At 35.1% G+C, this 18,186-nt stretch overlaps 1 protein-coding gene across 1 annotated transcript in view; it reads left to right on the top strand.

The window, feature by feature from the left end:
• The window catches only part of ADAMTS20 (ADAM metallopeptidase with thrombospondin type 1 motif 20), a 167,425-nt gene that overhangs the window by 56,864 nt on the left and 92,375 nt on the right, over positions 1-18,186 (top strand). The window contains exons 6-11 of the mRNA XM_036457992.2: positions 215-339; positions 1,673-1,713; positions 7,619-7,724; positions 10,418-10,564; positions 11,662-11,803; positions 13,433-13,537. Coding sequence (XP_036313885.1) covers positions 215-339; positions 1,673-1,713; positions 7,619-7,724; positions 10,418-10,564; positions 11,662-11,803; positions 13,433-13,537 — 666 coding nt within the window. The remainder of the gene's footprint in view (positions 1-214; positions 340-1,672; positions 1,714-7,618; positions 7,725-10,417; positions 10,565-11,661; positions 11,804-13,432; positions 13,538-18,186) is intronic.

Here is an 18,186-nt window from a genome sequence, read left to right as displayed (position 1 = left end):
GCTGGATGTTATATTGAGAAGGTTTAATTAGATTCTGCTTTGATCACACTATTGTAAGTATTGCCAACATATGTTTGAATACCAGGGAAAGACCTGCTACTTCATTTGCCTATTAAAATGTTTTTTGATATATTGCATGGATACTGATAGGCTTTGAGGGAAAAGAGGCCATGAATGTTTTGCGTAATACTGGATTGCTTATTCTTTTGCTCAGGAAGGACCAGTCATCAGTTTTAATGCAGCTACAACATTACGTAACTTTTGTTTGTGGCAACAAACTCAGAATGTTCTTGATGATGCTCACCCTTCCCACCATGATACTGCTGTTCTTATCACAAGGTACAGTTTCAGAAATATAACAATTCTAACTGCAATTGCTTATCCTTTTTCTCCTGCATGCTCACTGATACTTCTTGATGCATAGGAGTGTCCTATGAGAACTTGTATTGAATGAAAGGTGATATTGAATGAAAGCATTATTCTCTTCTTTCAGACTAGTACACGAGGTTATTCCTTAGGAAATTAGCAATGTTAGGTTATTAAGCAATGGTGTGACCTTAACAAAATAATTATCTTATTCTATTAGTGGCAAAAAAAGAGAGTGAGGAAAAATATTTAGAAATTAATTTAGGGCACTGAGAACAGGCTTAGTTCATTTTCCACTTGATCTTTCAGTCACTTGGAAGGAAGAGCTTTGGAATTTATTTGCTTGTCCAATCAAAGTGATCATTTTACTTAAAAAAAATTGGTTCCTTGTTTTGATGCTCAGTGCCTTAATTACTAGGCTGCCTTTGCAGGGGTGTTTCTCAAACTTCTTTACTCCTGTGGAAAACAGCTTCTGCTATTATAAAGTGATGATCCATTTGCAAGGACCATTATCCATTGTTAAATCACACCTTTGTTTCAGCAACTCTGATGCCACCAGAATATTTACATCTCAGGTCTGTTGGGTGTTTTCTGTTGCTTAGTTGTTCAAAGGAAAGAAATCTCTCATTTGAGGGTCAGATTTGTAGAAACCTCACCTTTTAGAACCCTGAGAGGTAATTGGAGACATATAGCCCATGTGCTTTATATCTTTGCAAAACTAACGCAGAATTGACTTAATTTTATACCCAGTAGACTATTATCAGTCCATGGTTCTGCTCTGGATTATAGTTTAGAGGCCAAGCATCAAAGACTGTAGATAACATCATAAACATGGTGGGGAAAAAGGGCTATAAGAGGAGGCCATAAGGAAAAAGATAAGGGAACTTTTCAGTTAAATGGCTAGGGACTAAGTAAGATCACATCTGAGAAGATCATTATTTTGTAGCAGAGAATAATCACTGAGACTCATAATGACATTGAGACATCAAGGGCAGAGTGAATTATATATGCTGTATGAGTAAAGGCAATGAGATGAAAAATACATTTAGAAAGCTTTTCCTAAACTTGGTAAAGCTTCAACTATTTACAGTATAGCCATCACTTTTATATAACACCCATTGCTTACTGCTATGCACAGCTCTTAAGTTTAAACTTATTGAGAGCTTTTTAAGAACTGGATTTTAGAAGTTTGTTTGTGTTAATAGTTAAAAGCTTGTTTATCTTTGTTTTGGCTTATTGCAAAAATATTTTCTGAAAATGCTTCAAAATCTTTTTTTTGTTTTTTTTTTTTTGTTTTTTTTTTAAGGGAAGACATTTGTGGAGCTAGAGAGAAATGTGACACATTAGGTAAGTTATTTTGTAAATTAAGTATAGCCTATATAATTGTTTACTGAATTATTTAAGGTGATTTTTAGGTTATTTTACATTTTAATCATTTTGATCAATTATCAATTATCTTGATTAATGATGATTGTTGTCACTATTATTTGATTCTCCTTCTATAAATTTTAAAGACGAATAAGAACTAGTATATGCCAATTACTAAATATCAATTGCTGTGCAGAGCTTGACATATTTTAAGTGTTTTCGTTTATAATATATTTTTAAAATTTATCTTTATTGTTGAAACTATTAGATGTCCCCTTTTCCCTTCTCCCATCGACCCCTTTCTACCCTGTACCCCTCCTCCTCCACCCCCTCGGGCCTTCACGATACTATTGTTTGTGTCCATGGATTATGCATATACGTATACAATTTCTTTGGTTAATCTATAATATTTGATTCATGCAAAATAATACTTAGTAACCTATATGCAAATTTAAAGCAAAATAATAAATAAAATAAATAGCTATGAACCCACCACCAGGTTTAAGAATAGCTTTTCTTCGATACTGCTGTATGGCCTGTTCTAAGTCCTATTCTGGCCCCTTGCATTCCCCAGGAGGTAACCAATACATGAATTTTGTATGTGCCAGTTCCTCCCATATTTTGAAAAAGTTTTATAAACTTATGAGTAAATGTGTTCCTAAAAGAAATTGTTTGGTTTTGCTACTTTTTGAGCTTTGTAGTAGTAGTTCATGCCTTTTCACTGCTGTATAATATTTTGTCCTATACCTGTTAATGGATTGGCCTGATTCCAACTGTGTTCTATTACAGACTTTACTATAAGAGCTAGGGTATAGTCTAATGATTAGAATTGCTATGTCAGTCAGTGTGCTAATGTTCGGTTGTTATAAGATTTACCAAATTATTTTCTAAAGTAGTTTTACTAATTTAGATCTTTATAAATAGTATATGAACCTGTTTTTTTATGATGTCCTTATCAACATAAGCTATGTTCAGATTGCTTATTTTTGCTAATCTGAATATATTTTATTGCGGTAATAATTTTCAGTTCCTTGATTACTAATTAATATTGTCTATAGAGCTTGCCTTTGTAAAAAAATAATAATTGGCTTTTTATCTGTTCTGTTGTTATTAATTCTCACCTGAGGCTATTTTGATATTTTTTCCATTATTTTTAGATAGAGTAGAAGGGAGAAAGGAAGGTGGATGGGATGGGGCAGGTGGGGAGAGTAGAGAAATATCAATGTGAGAGAGACTCATTGATTGGTTGCCTCCTGCAAATGCCCAGGGAATGAACCTGCAATCTAGGTATGTGTCCTTGACTGGGAATCAAACTCTTTTGATGCTCTAACCACTAAGAAAGACTGGCCAAGGTTCTGTTGTTTTTACTTCATTAATTTCTGCTCTATTTTTTTGTTTTTAATTTTGTTCCTACTGGTCTATTTGTAATGTAAATTATCTGCTTAGCTTGTTAGTATCCAGGCTATTTTCTTTTCTAATTTTACTATTTAAAATTACCAGTTTGCTTTAATGTGTCATATTGTTGTGTCCCACACATTTAGATAGATATTTTTCATGTCATTCAAAATTTTTAAAAATTCTTAGTTTGTGTAAATTCTATCATGATTTCTTTGACTTATTTAGAAAAGCATTTAAATTTTTTTTGTATTAAATCCTAATTTAATTTCATTGTAGTTGGATAACATGATCCATATAAAGCATATTCTTTGAAATTTTTTGATATTACCTTTGTGGTCTCTTAGGTAATTAATTAAAAAAATGCTCTATGTATTTTTTTTAAAAGAATGTATATTCCCTAACTGTGGTACACAGGGTTCTCTATGTCTGTTAAATTAAACTTTCTTACTTGTATACTTAACTAATTATTTGCTTGTTAGTAATTAACTTGAAACATGAATATATATCTGTCACACATTCCATATAGCATTACAGTTTTTTACTTTGTCCATTTTCAGGCTAATGTTTTTGGTACATAAGTTTGAATGGAAACTTTTACAATTGTATAGTGACTCTACATTTAATAATACTTTTTAAATAAAATTAGTATAGTTAAAATATTTCTGGTAATAATGTAGCTACCCCAACTTTTTATATAGCATTTGCTATATATATCTGTTCCTCTAATTTCCTAGTGCCCTTATACTTTAGGAGTTTTTCTTGAAAACAACATAGGATGCATAATCTGTTTAACTGGCAAAGTTAGTCCATTTACACTAATTGTAATTATTGTTATTTATTGACTTATATATACCATTTTGATTTTCTTTCTGTTTATTTCATTTTGTACTATACTTCCCTGCCTTCATTTTTTTGGTCTCCTTTGGGTAATTATATTTTTAAGTCAAATTTTTTTATTCTACTATTCTCTTTGCGAGTTAAAATTGTATATACTATTTATTATTTTTTAGGTTTCTCTGGCCTTTTACTAGCATTTTTTTTTTTTTAGTATTTCTTTATATTTATATGAATATGTATCTTTTTTAAAATTAAATTATTGAATATTATCTGTGTACATATTTTAACTTTGCCCTCCCTCCCATACATACCCTCCCTACCCAGAGTTTTATGTCCATTGGTTGTACTTATAAGCATGTATACAAGTCCTTCGGTTGATCTATTATCTCCCCCAGATCTCCCTACCCTGCCTATTAACTAGCATATTTAATTTGTCTAAAGCTCTCTCCTAAACAGATATATTAGATTTCTTAAACTTTGTTCAGCTTTCTCTTACATTATATGATATTGTATAAATTCTATCACATTGTAAACATTGTGTATTAAAGAATAATGTTTTATATTTAATATTTGTTAAAATTTGTGCCCACCTTCACAATTTTTTCATAATTTCATCCCCCCCTCTAAATTATAGACTTTAAAAGTTCCTTTAGTGAAGATGTATTAGTGAAAATTTCTCTATTTTATTTATTCTGGAAGTTTCCTTAATTTACCCATATGTATTTCTAGTACTAATTCTCAGTTGACAGTTATTTTATGTCAGTTTTTTGAATATGTAATTGCATTAGCTTTTGACTTTTGCTATTGAGAACTCTGTAGTGCATTTATAATAGTTGTAGATTTTTGGTGATCTGTTTTTTATTCTTGCTGTTTAAGATCTTTTCTTTGTTTTGGATATGATACAGTTTCATTAAAATTGTTTCTTAATATAATTTTCTTTTTATTTATTCTGCTTGGGATATGTTGTGATTTCTATATCCATTGATTAATATCTTCAACTCTGAAAATGCCCATCCTTCGTTTCCTTCAAAATGTATCCTTATATTCTATCTGCTCTCTCATGGGGCCCTAATTACATTTGTATTAGCTCTTCTCATACTGTTTCCCATGCTTTCACTTCTTTTTCTCCTGTTTCATTCCAGCAGCTCTAACATGCATTTTAGTATTTCTCTCTTTGGCTGCTTCTAATTTGATATTTAAACCATCCTCTGAATTTTCCTCTTTAATACTATATGTTTTCCAATTTAATAGATCCTAGCTAGCTCTTATTCAAAAATCTGTGTTTACATTCTTTTTATATTTGTTCATATTTGTAATTGCCTTTCATGTTTACTTAAACATTTCATTTGGAGTAATATTATATCCATCTCTGACAGTTCCCATATCTTAAACAGTTGAGGGCCAAATATGTGGTTTCTGCTTTCTCTTGTGTTGACTTGTTTGTGTGTTTGGCGATCTTTGATTGTGAGCTCATGTTTACTTAATATTAATCCATGAGATTAGAGGTGGTCTGCTTAAAAAGAATGTACTTTCTTTCAGAGAGTATTTTCTGGTGTTTTGCTGTTACCCAAAGGGTGATACTAACCAGGGCCCTTGACTTAATGTGGAAAACTCAGGATCAGCTACTATACCTTGAGGCTGCTTCTACCAAGCTCTTAGTCTTTGGATCCTATTACTTTTATCAGTATGTGACTTCAGAGTATCTTCTGTCCTTACTGTTCATCGTGTACCCCTTAAGATTTGGCTCAGGTATAAATGTGTGTGCGTATGCTTGCGTGTTGTATAAGAGGGGCAGGAGAAGAATATAGATTTAGGAGATTGGGACTTGATCATTCTTGTAAAACATGTCAAGTCAGTGTTCATTAACAGGCAGTTTTTATTAACGATCTAGTTTCTTTGTGTTAGGAGGACTCTTTAGAAACTGTAATCTTCTACAAATGTGGAACTAGACACCCGCTACTGTAATTATTAAAGCAGGAGCCTGTTCTCTTCTCTCCAAAAACTATTCTCTGGCTATGTTAGGTATAGTATTTTATCAGCCAATCTAACAAGAGTCCATAAATATATTTCCTATATTATCTATGCCCTATTTTCACATCTTTATACTAAAAGTTAAGTATGAAAATGTCTGCCACATCTTACTGTTTTTAAAATGATTTAATACTAATCATTCTGGACTATTCAGGTTGAAGTGTGTGGTTTCCTGGTCTCCATTCATTTTTTTTTTTTTTTTTGGTAGTTTCCAGCCTCCCCTATGTACATAAATCATAGTGACATATTGGAACATAAACTGAAAATGAGGGTGTTCTTATTATTCTGTTGAGGGAAGAGTAATGATAATAATGATAACTGATATATCTGAATGTATTTTATATGTTATATCCAATATTAAAGTTTTACGTGGTTTAACTCTTAATTTTTACAAATCTATGAAGTAAGAACTATTCCAATTTTATAGGTGAGAATAAATAATTTCCCCAAGGTTGCCCATCTTGTATTAACACAAGAGACAGTATTTTATGTTATAATCTAAAATATATGGAAAAACGACAAACTAAAGTAGTTCTTAAGATAAATACAGAATGTTGGTAATAATTGCTATATCTTTTTTTGCAAGTTCTGTTGCCCTAGTCTCTGAGATGTTTTGAAAGGTGTGTGTGCGTGTGTGTGTGTATGTGTGTTTTGTTTTGTTTTTGTTTTAATATATTTTATTGATTTTTTACAGAGAGGAAGGGAGAGAAATGCTGCAAAGTGTTTTGAAAATGGTGGTTATTGTTCAAGATGGCTGGATTAGATGACTGTGTAGCTTACTGCACTAACAAACAAGGGAGCCCATGCTACTTTATCTTTGGCCACTTTTAGAGAACTCAGTACCAGCTTGAGTGAATCTAGGCACAAACCATCAACAAGCAGCTTGATATCATAATGCTATGCATTCAGTTCGATTTTTGTTGGTCTTGAGACTGTTCATGGGCATACTTGAATGTGGTTTCTATTCACATGCAGTGCATATTTTCACAAGTCGATTATGTGACTAAAATGGCCATATATAGATATATAAGAATATATCCTTAAGGATATATAAGAATATATCCTTAAGCATGAAACAGTTTGAGTGGTAACAGACTAAATATCTTCATGTCCCTGAAAATAAATAAATATATTGGAACTTGAGCCACTTGACAGATTGAAAATATACTAATAAAGACAGAAAATAGCAGAAATTCATGGAAAAAATTGTTCAGTTATAACTTATTCTGATAAAGGAGACAAATAGTATTGACTAAAACTGGCTGAAGAATTTCACATACAATATTAATTTCCCTCATACTTTGGACAGAATACTTTTAAAGAAATTTTCTTTTCTTTTTTTGCTTTTGGTCTTAATTCTAATTATGAAAAAGTTCTTTGGTGATGGCGGGGGGAGGGGTGGTGGGGGGGGGGGGGGCGGGCAAAGAGTGGGAGGGGCTTTGCCCAAGTAGGGTTTTTTTTTAACCAGAAAAGGGTCTTTCTTTATCTTATAAAATGTTCATGCACTCTGCATTCATTTCTAGGTAATAATGCCATTGGTAAATGCTTTAAAATTGAATTCTTACTTTCTGATTTGGTATTTCCTGTTTTGATGAAATACGAATGTGAAATTTTTCAGGCTTGGCAGAACTAGGCACCCTGTGTGATCCTTTACGGAGCTGCTCTATTAGTGAAGAAAATGGCCTCAGTGCCGCCTTTACCATAGCCCACGAGCTGGGACACGTGTAAGTACCTCTGTCACCTCAGTAATATGCCTTCTCTCCCTTCCACTTAGCGCATCTAAATGCCCATCTTCAATTAAATAACTAGCACCTTTATGTCTTTAAAAATATTTTAGTGTAATTTTTATCCCTGAAATGCTAACTCTGGCTCTTTTATGATCTATGTTAGGTCAGACAGGCTGCACAGATCAACAGACTAAGCCACATGTGTCAAACACAAGGCCCACGGGCCAAATCCGTCCCGCCAGGCCTTGCAATGTGGCCCGCACCGCGCTGTCATCACTGCACTCCGCTGCGTTTCCATCACAATGACAGTTTATGACTGTTCAGTAAACCATTCGGCCCGCGATTTAGGCTGGATTTTAGATTTTGGCCCCTTCTCTGATTGAGTTCGACACCCCTAGAACTTGTGAATTCTTTTATTTCATTTACTGTATTGGATTACATGGCAAGCACTTCTGGCCTCTATCCCTTGTTATCTTATACATGACCAGGTACTGTCCTCTTCCATCCTATGGGAGGGCCTACAGGGCTGCTGATCATGGGCAACTCCCAAAAATATTGGTAACACCAACTAATTTCTTGCCCTTATAGCTCAGAGCTCCAGCAGAGAATGTGGTATGTGGAAATTGCTTAATAATTAAAAGAAAAACTTTTTCTCTGAGATCCATAGTTTTTTGTTGTTTTGTTTCAAGTTGTGTGTGTTTGTGTGTGTGTGTGTGTGTGTGTGTGTGTTCATGCACGTGTGTAAAAATTTAGAATCATCCTATCTATTCCTACATTATTAAAAATTCTAATGGGATTCTATTCTGTAAGAATGGAGGCTGCAATATCCAATGATACTTTTGTAGCTCCCATTAAAAGTCAGAAACCCCTATACAATCTTACCCTCTGAAAAATGATTCTGATGAACCCCCAAACACCTTGGATTTCTCATTTAATGGTTTATAAGGAATGGAGGCCTCTTAGTTTAACTACATTTTCTTTTCTTGGTCATGCTTTGACATAATTAGAGTATTCAGCTGAGACAATTCCAAGTGGAGATCATTTTTAATAAACTAGTACCTCGTCCATTCCCTTTTAGGATGGTTCTATCTCGTGAGCATCTTGAGATAGAACTGATTTTTTAAAATTGTTTCTTGAAGTGTGGGGGATAGGATTAGGAATATAACCGAGGGCCATAGATGCATTGCAGTGACATCAAAAAAGCACTATTTGCTTGTTTAGAAGACTGTTCTTGCAGAGAGAACCATCTTAGATATTTATTTTTTTGAGGAACTCTTTAGGTGGCCTCAGAATATGGGTAAGTAGTTTAAATAAAAGACTGATCTAAGTATAGATTTCAGCCTGCAAATTAGTTTCAATGTTCCTTTTAATTGTGAGTTTGTGCTTGGGTCTCCAAAGAATGCATAAGATCTGTTGCTGGCCAGCTAATTATTTAATGTTGCTCTTGTTGTGAAAAGTTGTTGCCTTTTAGGAATGTTTTATTATTCTAGTCTATTCATAATCACTTAGCAATTATAGGTTAGAAACTTATGCTGTTTCATATAAAATAGATGGATATTATAGAATGATATGGAATTAGTGATTAAAGAAGTCCCTTTTAAAATTTGAATTTATTAGGTGACATTGGTCTGCAAAACCATACAGATTTTTTTTTTAATATGTTGTTGCAGTTTCTTTTTTAAATTTTTTATTGATATTTTACAGAGAGGAAGAGAGAGGGATAGAGAGGTAGAAACATCGACAAGAGAGAATCATCGATCAGCTGCCTCTTGCACACCCCCTACTGGGGATGTGCCTACAACCAAGGTCCATGCCCTTGACCGGAATCGAACCTGAGATCCTTGAGTCTGCAGGCTGACGCTCTATCCACTGAGCCAAACCGGTTTCGGCAACCATACAGATTTTAAGTGTACAACTTAAAAAAACATCATCTGCACACTGCATTGAACGTCCATTGTCCCAAGCAAAGTCTCTTTCCCTCCCCATTTCCCCCTCCTTTGCCTACCTCTACCTACCCCCCATGCCCCTTTCCCTCTGGCTAGCATCACTATTGTCTGCGTCTATGTGTTATGTGTATATGTTTTTTGGCTAATCGCTTCACCTCCCCTCATCTCATCCCCTCCTCCTCTCCCCTCTGACAGCTGTTAGTCTGTTCCATGTATCCATGCCTCTGTCTCTATTTTGTTCTTCAGTTTATTTTGTTCATTAGATTCCACATATAAGTGAAATCATATGGTATTTGTCGTTCTCTGACTGGTTTATTTCAAAGAAGTTCTTTTGGTACTGTACCAAAAATCAGTGGTCTGGAATTTAGTGTAGTATTGCCTTTACCTAATCTTTCCTCACATCTAAGATATGCATGTTGAAAACTGCCAGAATTTTTATGTGAATGCTTTGTCCTTATTGCGAGGAGGTGAGCCAGAATCCAAATATTTTGATTGTGTAGATTCAGATATCATATTAACAGACTACTTCTTATCAAAGTTATAACAAAGTATTTTTCAGAGATTATGTGCTTCATAAGGTGAAGGTAACCTAGTTTATAATGCTTTATGGAGAGATCAAGAGTACAAATTCTGATGAAATCAGACTTATCTGCATTTTACTTTATAATATAACATAGATATAAGAGAATTGTTACTTATGTTGTCATATTTTAGTATTTTTCAAGTGTCTGTTTTTATTTTTAGATTTAATGTTCCACATGATGATAGTTTTAAATGTAAGGAAACTGGAATTAAACATCAATATCATGTGATGGCTCCAACTCTAAATTACCACACAAGTCCTTGGACCTGGTCAAAATGTAGTCAGAAATATATCACTGAATTTCTAGAGTAAGTCTGGTTTTATGTTACTTTAATTATTGCACATTTATTAGATTATAAAATTTGAAATTTGTATTTTTTGAAGGGATTCAATTTATGTTTAGTTTTTCATTGTTTAAATTCAAATTTATATACATTGTACAAATGGATGTTTAAAAACATGGAAAGTTTTATTTGTATTTCAGTCTTAACATTTTTTTGAGGGGTTACAATTCAGATTTAGCATTCCCCTTGCCATTTGCCACTTTCCTAAATCCTCTAAATATAATGTATTCTAATAACAATTCTCAAGGTAGATATTATAACTCTCAATTTACAGATGAGGAGACTTGGGGCTCAGGGAGATGAAATAGCTTGTCCACAGCCATTCATCCTGGCAAGTGGTGGAACTGAAAGCCAAAATTGCCATTCTGTCTCTGTGTTGTACTCCTTTCTTAAAAAAAACCCCTTTGAGATGGAGACGGCATTATTACAATTTGAAATTCCTTTGTTTCCTTGTTGTTCTGACCTATAAATGTATTTTTTCAAATGATTTGAAAGCTTATTTCTATTTTTACATTTTGACTTTTGGGGCATTAGATATCAGGAATTACTATTGGATGGCAAAGTAGACCAAAAGTATCATGTGTTCAACATATGAATGTTCATTTCATAAATTTTATTCTGATGGATGTCTTTTTAGAAAGGAAGGGACAGGGAGAAAGATAGAATCATTAATGATGAGGGAGAATCATTGATCGGCTGTCTTCTGCATGCCCTCTACTGGGGGAGCCCACAACTCTGGCATGTTTCCTGACTTGGAATTGAACCATGCCCTCCTGGTTCATAAATGCTCAACCACTGAGCCATGCTGGTCGAGATCTTTTTTATTTTTTAATTGTATCTTTAAAAAAGTAGTGGGGCTCCAATGAGAACAAGCACATCAGAAGTTCTTTGTAAACTCTGAGGTTTTCTTACTGACTTTGATTTGAGCTGGGTTTTAAATTTTGAAAAAAATACTGATATTCTCTTTGGAAATAAAGGACTACAAAAAATGTGATGAAGAATCTTATACTGACACGCACCTGTGTATATTCACAATATTTCATCTTCTGTCATTGGTATAGCACTGGTCATGGGGACTGCCTCCTTGACAAACCAAATGGGAGAATATATGACCTGTCCTCACAACTCCCTGGATTAATGTATGATGTAAACAAGCAGTGTGAACTCATGTTTGGTCCTGGGTCACAAGTGTGTCCCTATTTGGTAAGAAAAATTCGTCTTTTTGTTTGAAAACTTCCATAAAGTTGTAGGTAGAATACATTTCAAAGTGTATATTCTCTTGAACAGTAGGTAAATTAAATATATCTTAAACATTTTTAAGTGTTAGAAAAATCTGGTGTTTGTCAGAAAGGGGCTTAAAAAAAGAGAAATTAAAATTCATTGAGTAATTATTATATGCCAGGTACTGTATTAGGGGCTTAAAAGTTATCTCTCATTCTCACAAAATCCTATGAAGTATTCTCATTTAGGAACAAAGTCACAGAGAGGTTTTGAAAATTAACGGGATTTAAATATTTACTTTTAAATGATATTATTTTTGCCGATGTGGGAAGAAAATTATGTGAGACATTTTTGTATTTTGATGAGTTGTATTAAAAGACCAGGAATATAATAGACTGCATTTTAATTTATATAGAGTTGAATCAAAAGAAAAGAAATTTGGGGCTTGTTTAGTTTTCATTAAACTATTTATAAATTATTTTTAGGATTTTTCATAAGTTAGATACAGTGCTAAGTTGTGAGAATCATTGACCCAGAAATGCAACCATATTCATTCATTTAAGCAAAGATAATGACCTGCCACATAATAGCTGCCATAGAATAAATGCTTGTTGAATGTTGAATGAATGAATGAAAGTTACTTAACAGTGAGTGTAGGACATGCAAGGCATACTCCACATAGTGAATATTGTTCCTTAAGCCTTAAATTCATAGTCATAGTTTTTCATAAGCCTTTAAACATTCACTGTGGGAGGAGGAAGATTTACCTTAATTTTTTATATAGAAGCCACATTCCTTCTTTCTTCCTACCTGATTTAGACACTAAACAAACTTTGAATTTAAATTTAGAAAAAGGAAGGAATTATTTTGTGTATAGCTCCTGTGAACCTCCATAGATTTTTGTTTCTTGTGAAAACTTCAGAACCCTTTGTTTAAAAGTTGAAAGTCTGTATTATATTCACAAAATAGGAAACCAGTATACATTATACAGTATTTCTATGCACATTATTCATACATTCCTCCATTGGATCAAAGAGGTCTTTTGGAAACCCTTTGTGAATAACATTTAACAACAAAAAGTCCTTTAGAAAAATATCTTGCAAAGAGAGAAAAATACCTCACATAATTTTGAATATTTTTACTCCAATTCATCTTTCCCATTGTTCAATGCATGATAAAAATTTAAAAGTTAAAAAAAGGACATTAAATGCTGCCATTTTCTATATTTAGAGGAAAGTCAAGAGCTAGAACTTAGTAAAGATTTTAAAATATATATATTTTTATTGATTTCATAGAAGGAGGGAGAGGGAAAAAGAGAAACATCAATGATAAGAAACATCAGTATCAATAGGCTTCCTCTTGCATGCCCTCTACTGGGGATTGAGCCCACAATTGGGAATCAAACCATGACCTCCAGGTTCATAGGTCAATGCTCAACTACTGAGCCACACTGGCTGGGCAGTAAAGATATTTTGCTGATTATTTCCAGCTGTGTCCATGAAACCAGGAATTACATAAGATTAGTCTGTGAACTGATGCATTATATTGACTTGATCGGGTAATTGGGGGCATCATTTTCACTCTTGCTTGCCTGCTCCGGTTCCTCTGCAGAAACAGTGCAGGCGCCTCTGGTGCACAAGTGCAGAAGGAGTCCACAAGGGCTGTCGTACTCAGCACATGCCACTGGCAGACGGAACCACCTGTGGTCCTGGGATGGTAGGTTTTCTCCAAGGGTGAGTCTTGTATCAAGAGATTATCTGAGGATGGGATTGCTCTCCATCTCAGCACTGTTCATCATTTGCTTTCAATTCTTGTTCTGCTAGTTGTTTTAGTATTATTGCCATGTGTTTTTTTAAAAGTAGAATAGTGTCTAATGAATTAAAATTATAATTTCCCATTTTTCAATATCTAGCAGATGAATATTAAAATTACATATAGTTACAAAGATAAATTCATGTGTATATATAGTTATCTAAGTACGCTTATTATAGTTTTGTTGTTTAAGACTAGAGGCCCAGTGCACGAATTCATGCACGGTTGGGGTCCCTCTGGGTGGCCTGCAGGGGTCTGGATGAAACCCGCAGTCCAATGCTGCCTGCAGCTCCTACCTGCTGCTCCTGCTCATCCTGCCCCACTGTGCCTGCCACAGGCTGTGGGAGAGGCTCGTGTTGCTGTAGCAGTGCTTGCCAGCCATGAGCCCTGTATCTAGTGCCCTCCCAAGGGGAGTGGCCTGTGGGATTAGGCCAAAACCGGCTCTCTGACTTCTCTGAGGGGTCCCAGATTGTGAGAGGGTACAGGCCAGGTGGAGGGACCCTACTGGGAGGAACTGAAAGAGGGCTCCAGAGTGTGTCAGACCCATCTCACTCAGTCCTGATTGGCCAGACACCAGCAGCAAGCTAACCTACCAGTTAAAGCATCTGCCCCCTGGTGGTCAATGCACGTCATAGTGACTAGTTGACTGGTCAACTGTCTGCCTCCTGGTGGTCAGAGCATGTCATAATGACTGGTCAACCAGTTGACTGTCAGCCCCCTGGTGGTCAGTGCACGTCATAGCAAGTGGTTGAGCAACCTTAGCATATCATTAGCATATTATGCTTTGATTGGTTATTTGGTTATTCTGCCATTCGTTCTATTTGCATATTACCCTTTATTATATAGGATGAGTATAGCTTTGAAGGCCCTAATATTTCAGCAAATCTCCAAATTTAAAAAAAACACATTATATTCCTACAATAAACTGCCTACCATACTGCATCTTTACCATTCTAGGATCAGTAAATCTGCCAGGGCAATATCCAGTGACAGGGCTCATCATGATCATGAAATGTGTTATATGTGAAGATGATTCAGATTGTACTTGGTGCTCCAGTGTGAGGATTGTTTGTACTCAACAAATTTTAGTCATCCTCCTCTGAGCTACCCCATGCAAAAGGAACACTTCTTGGCAATAGGTTAGCTAGTGCTGCTGAGGCTCACACTATGCAAAAGTAAGAACTTCAAATTAAGTTCAGTTCACTAGCTGACCTTGTGTCTTTACTACCTGCTGCTTTTGTGAAATGTTTTTTTACCAACTACTGCCCTTTTCTTGCACTAAACTGGAACTAAATTTTAAAATTTGAATTGTATCTAAAATTTATATTTTCAGAGTAAGAATTATTAAAAAGACTACTTTTCTCACATTTTGTGACCAGTATTCAAAACTAGCTCTTTTTTGGGGGGAGGAAGTGGCATTTGTGAGAGTTACTACTGATGATCTGAACATGAGTAGAGAAAAAGACCTCTCTAAAGGTTGAATATGGGCTGTTGATATCAGAAAAAAGATTTATTCTGAGATATTCACCTGGTTCAAATCTAGGATTACTCTATGTATAACTAATTTATTGAACAGTCTAAATCCAGTTCAGGCCTAAACATTTTATATGAGTCACATGCACATATCATAAATGTACCGTTTGGAAGTTTTATCAAATGTAGACGCATAATATAGCCAACATCCCCATTAAAAAAAGTTTAGTCTTGACTCTTTGCAGACAATTTCCCTTCTCTCCAGAACCAGCTCCTGTTCATGTTTCTATCTCCACAGGTTAGTTTGTTTGTTCTTGAGTTAATGTAAATGGAACTATGTAATATACCCCTTTGGGGTGGAGATTGGGTCAAGTTTCTTTTGTTCGATGTAATGTTTTTGAGTTTCATCCATATTATTGTATGCATCAGAACTTCATTCCTTTATGTGGCAGTATAATTCACATGTACAAGTGCACCGTAATTTGTTTACCCAGTCTCCAGTTGATGGACAATTTGGATTATTTCCAGCTTTTGGCTGTTAGGAATAAAGCTGCTCTGAGCATCCTCATACAGGTTTTATTATGGGCATATATTTACATTTCTCTTGGGTAAATATCCAGAGTAAAATTTCTGGGTCATAGGGCAGGTGTGTGTTTGACTTCATAGGAGAGTGCCAAACAATTTTCCAAAATATGTGTACCATTTTAGAACCCATCAGCAATGTCTGAAAGTTCTAGTTGCTCTGCATTCTTTGCCAATTTTTGATATTACGAGTATTTTAACAAAAATTTAGCTGTTCTAGTGGGTGTAAAATGGAATCTTATTCTGGTTTTAATTTACATTTCACTGATTATTTCCAATCTTAGGAATCTTTTCATGTGCTAATTATCCATTTGAATATACCTCCCTATGATGTGGTATGGTGGGCATGAATTTGTTGGAATTAAGGTAAATGTGACGAGACAACAAGACCTACTTTAAAGCCCATGTAGACTGAAAGCAGAGGTGGTGTTTGGGGAAACTACATGCAGATCATGATAGGTTTAAATTCCCTTTTTAATTAATTGAAAGTAGTGAACCCTTATATTGCATTAGCAATGCCCTGTATTAAATGGGTTATTTATTAAAGATACATTTTAAACAAATGTCCTGTAATGTTGCCTTAACACTCTTCTTTAGAGTGTTTATCTTGTGACTGTCTTCCTTGTGAGATGGTCTATTAATACATTCATTTTTATGAAAACACTAGAGATCCAATGCACGAAATTCATGCAAGAGGAGGCCTTCTTTCTCCTGGCTGCTGGCACTGGCTTTCCTCTGACACCCTGGACCCAGGCTTCCCTCTGGCCACTGGCAGGCACCCAGGACCCAGGTTTCCCACACAGCCCCAGCTTTGATCGGAAGGTTGTCCAGAAGGATGTCTGGTCTAATTAGCATATTATTCTTTTACTATTATAGACTAGTAGCCTGGTGCATGAAATTTGTGCACAGGTGATGTCCCTAAACCTGGCCTGCACCCTCTCCAATCTGGGAACCCTTGGAGGGATGTCCAAACAGGATGGGATCTGGCCTAAATCAGCAGTCGGACATCCCTCTCATAATCCGGGATCACTGGCTCCTAACGGCTCACCTGCCTGCCTACTTGATCACCCCTAATCACTCTGCCTGCTGGTCTGCTCACCCCCAAATGCCCCCCCTGCTGACATCCTCACCCCCAACTACCCCCCACGCCCCTGCCAACTTGATCATCCCTAACCGCCTCTGTCTTTGCCCCACCACTATGGTTTTGTGTGGAAGGACATCCGGAGGTCTCCTGGTCTGATTAGTGTATTACCCTTTTATTAGTATAGATGATGAACTCCTCTGACAGTGAGTTGATTTTACTATATGGTTTCTAATATAACATTTTACCCTTTTCATGCAGGGACTATTGAACTATTTCTGGAAGTTGCTACCAAAATTTACATGCACATAGTACAGTTTATACTGAGATTTTGCTTTTGTTCACTCTTAATATGGCTTTTTTATATTGAATGATTTGTTCTAATGAAAGGTACAAAGTATTTTTTCGCCTAATAAAATTGCTTATAGTATTCACTCATTCAGCAAAGATTTATTCAGGGTCTGCTATATGATCAACTTAGATCAACTCAAGCGGTTTTGAGGGGGTGGGGCAGGAGTTTGATTTCTACATTTGAAATGGTTATTAGACATTCAAGTGAAGAGAAGGAAGCAATTGTATACAGTCAGGAGGTCAAGAGAGAGATCTGGACTGGGAGTGATTGTTGATAGAGAAGAATAAAGGGTCAGGATGTAACCCTGGGGACATTCCAATGTTAAGAGGTTGGAAAGAAAAAGAAATAGTAAAAGAAACTGAAAAATCAATCATTAAAGAAGAAAATCAAGAGTGTGGAGCTCTGGAAACTAACAGAAAAGTAATGTATCAGGAATCATCATTAGCTATTCACATACTGCTAAGTCAAGGAAAGCAGAGACTGAAATCTAGCCATTGGTTATGCATTGTAGAAGACCATTGGAGACCTACACATGAGCCATGGCAGTTGGTATAAAGCTTGGCTAAGGTGACATTGTGAGGAAATAAGCAGAGAGAGATAGACAATGAGTATAAACAGAACCATAGCTGGTTAGGGAAGTGTGATCTAAGATAAGTTGTTTTTTGATTATTGTTGTTAAAGTGGGAGGAAAAGGAGTATGTTTATATGTTAAAGAGAATATTGTAGTGGAGTATTCTCAAACTCTCAATTATAGAACCAGTCTTCTTTAAAATAAAACATTTTCAGATTTTTTTTTTTTTTGTACAAAATGATAAAAATGGGTGACTAGGAAAATGAAACAAACAAACAATAAAGAGCTCCAAAAATGTAAGCCAGATTTTCCCACTGGAAAAAAAATTGTGGATTCTAAAAGAAATTTAAAAATGGAATTATTATGAGATCTAAATACCACTGCTGGTTATACCATATCCAAAAGATTAGGGTCTTGAAGAGATATTTATACATGTATGTTTGTAGAAGCATTATTTACAGTAGCCAAGAAGTGAAACAAACCAACTGTCAATC

The sequence above is a fragment of the Pipistrellus kuhlii genome, unplaced genomic scaffold (assembly GCF_014108245.1).
Source record: "Pipistrellus kuhlii isolate mPipKuh1 unplaced genomic scaffold, mPipKuh1.p scaffold_m20_p_3, whole genome shotgun sequence".
In the NCBI taxonomy this organism is placed as follows: domain Eukaryota; kingdom Metazoa; phylum Chordata; class Mammalia; order Chiroptera; family Vespertilionidae; genus Pipistrellus; species Pipistrellus kuhlii.
Note: the sequence above shows the minus strand (reverse complement) of the source record. Positions and strands in the feature narration are given on the sequence as shown.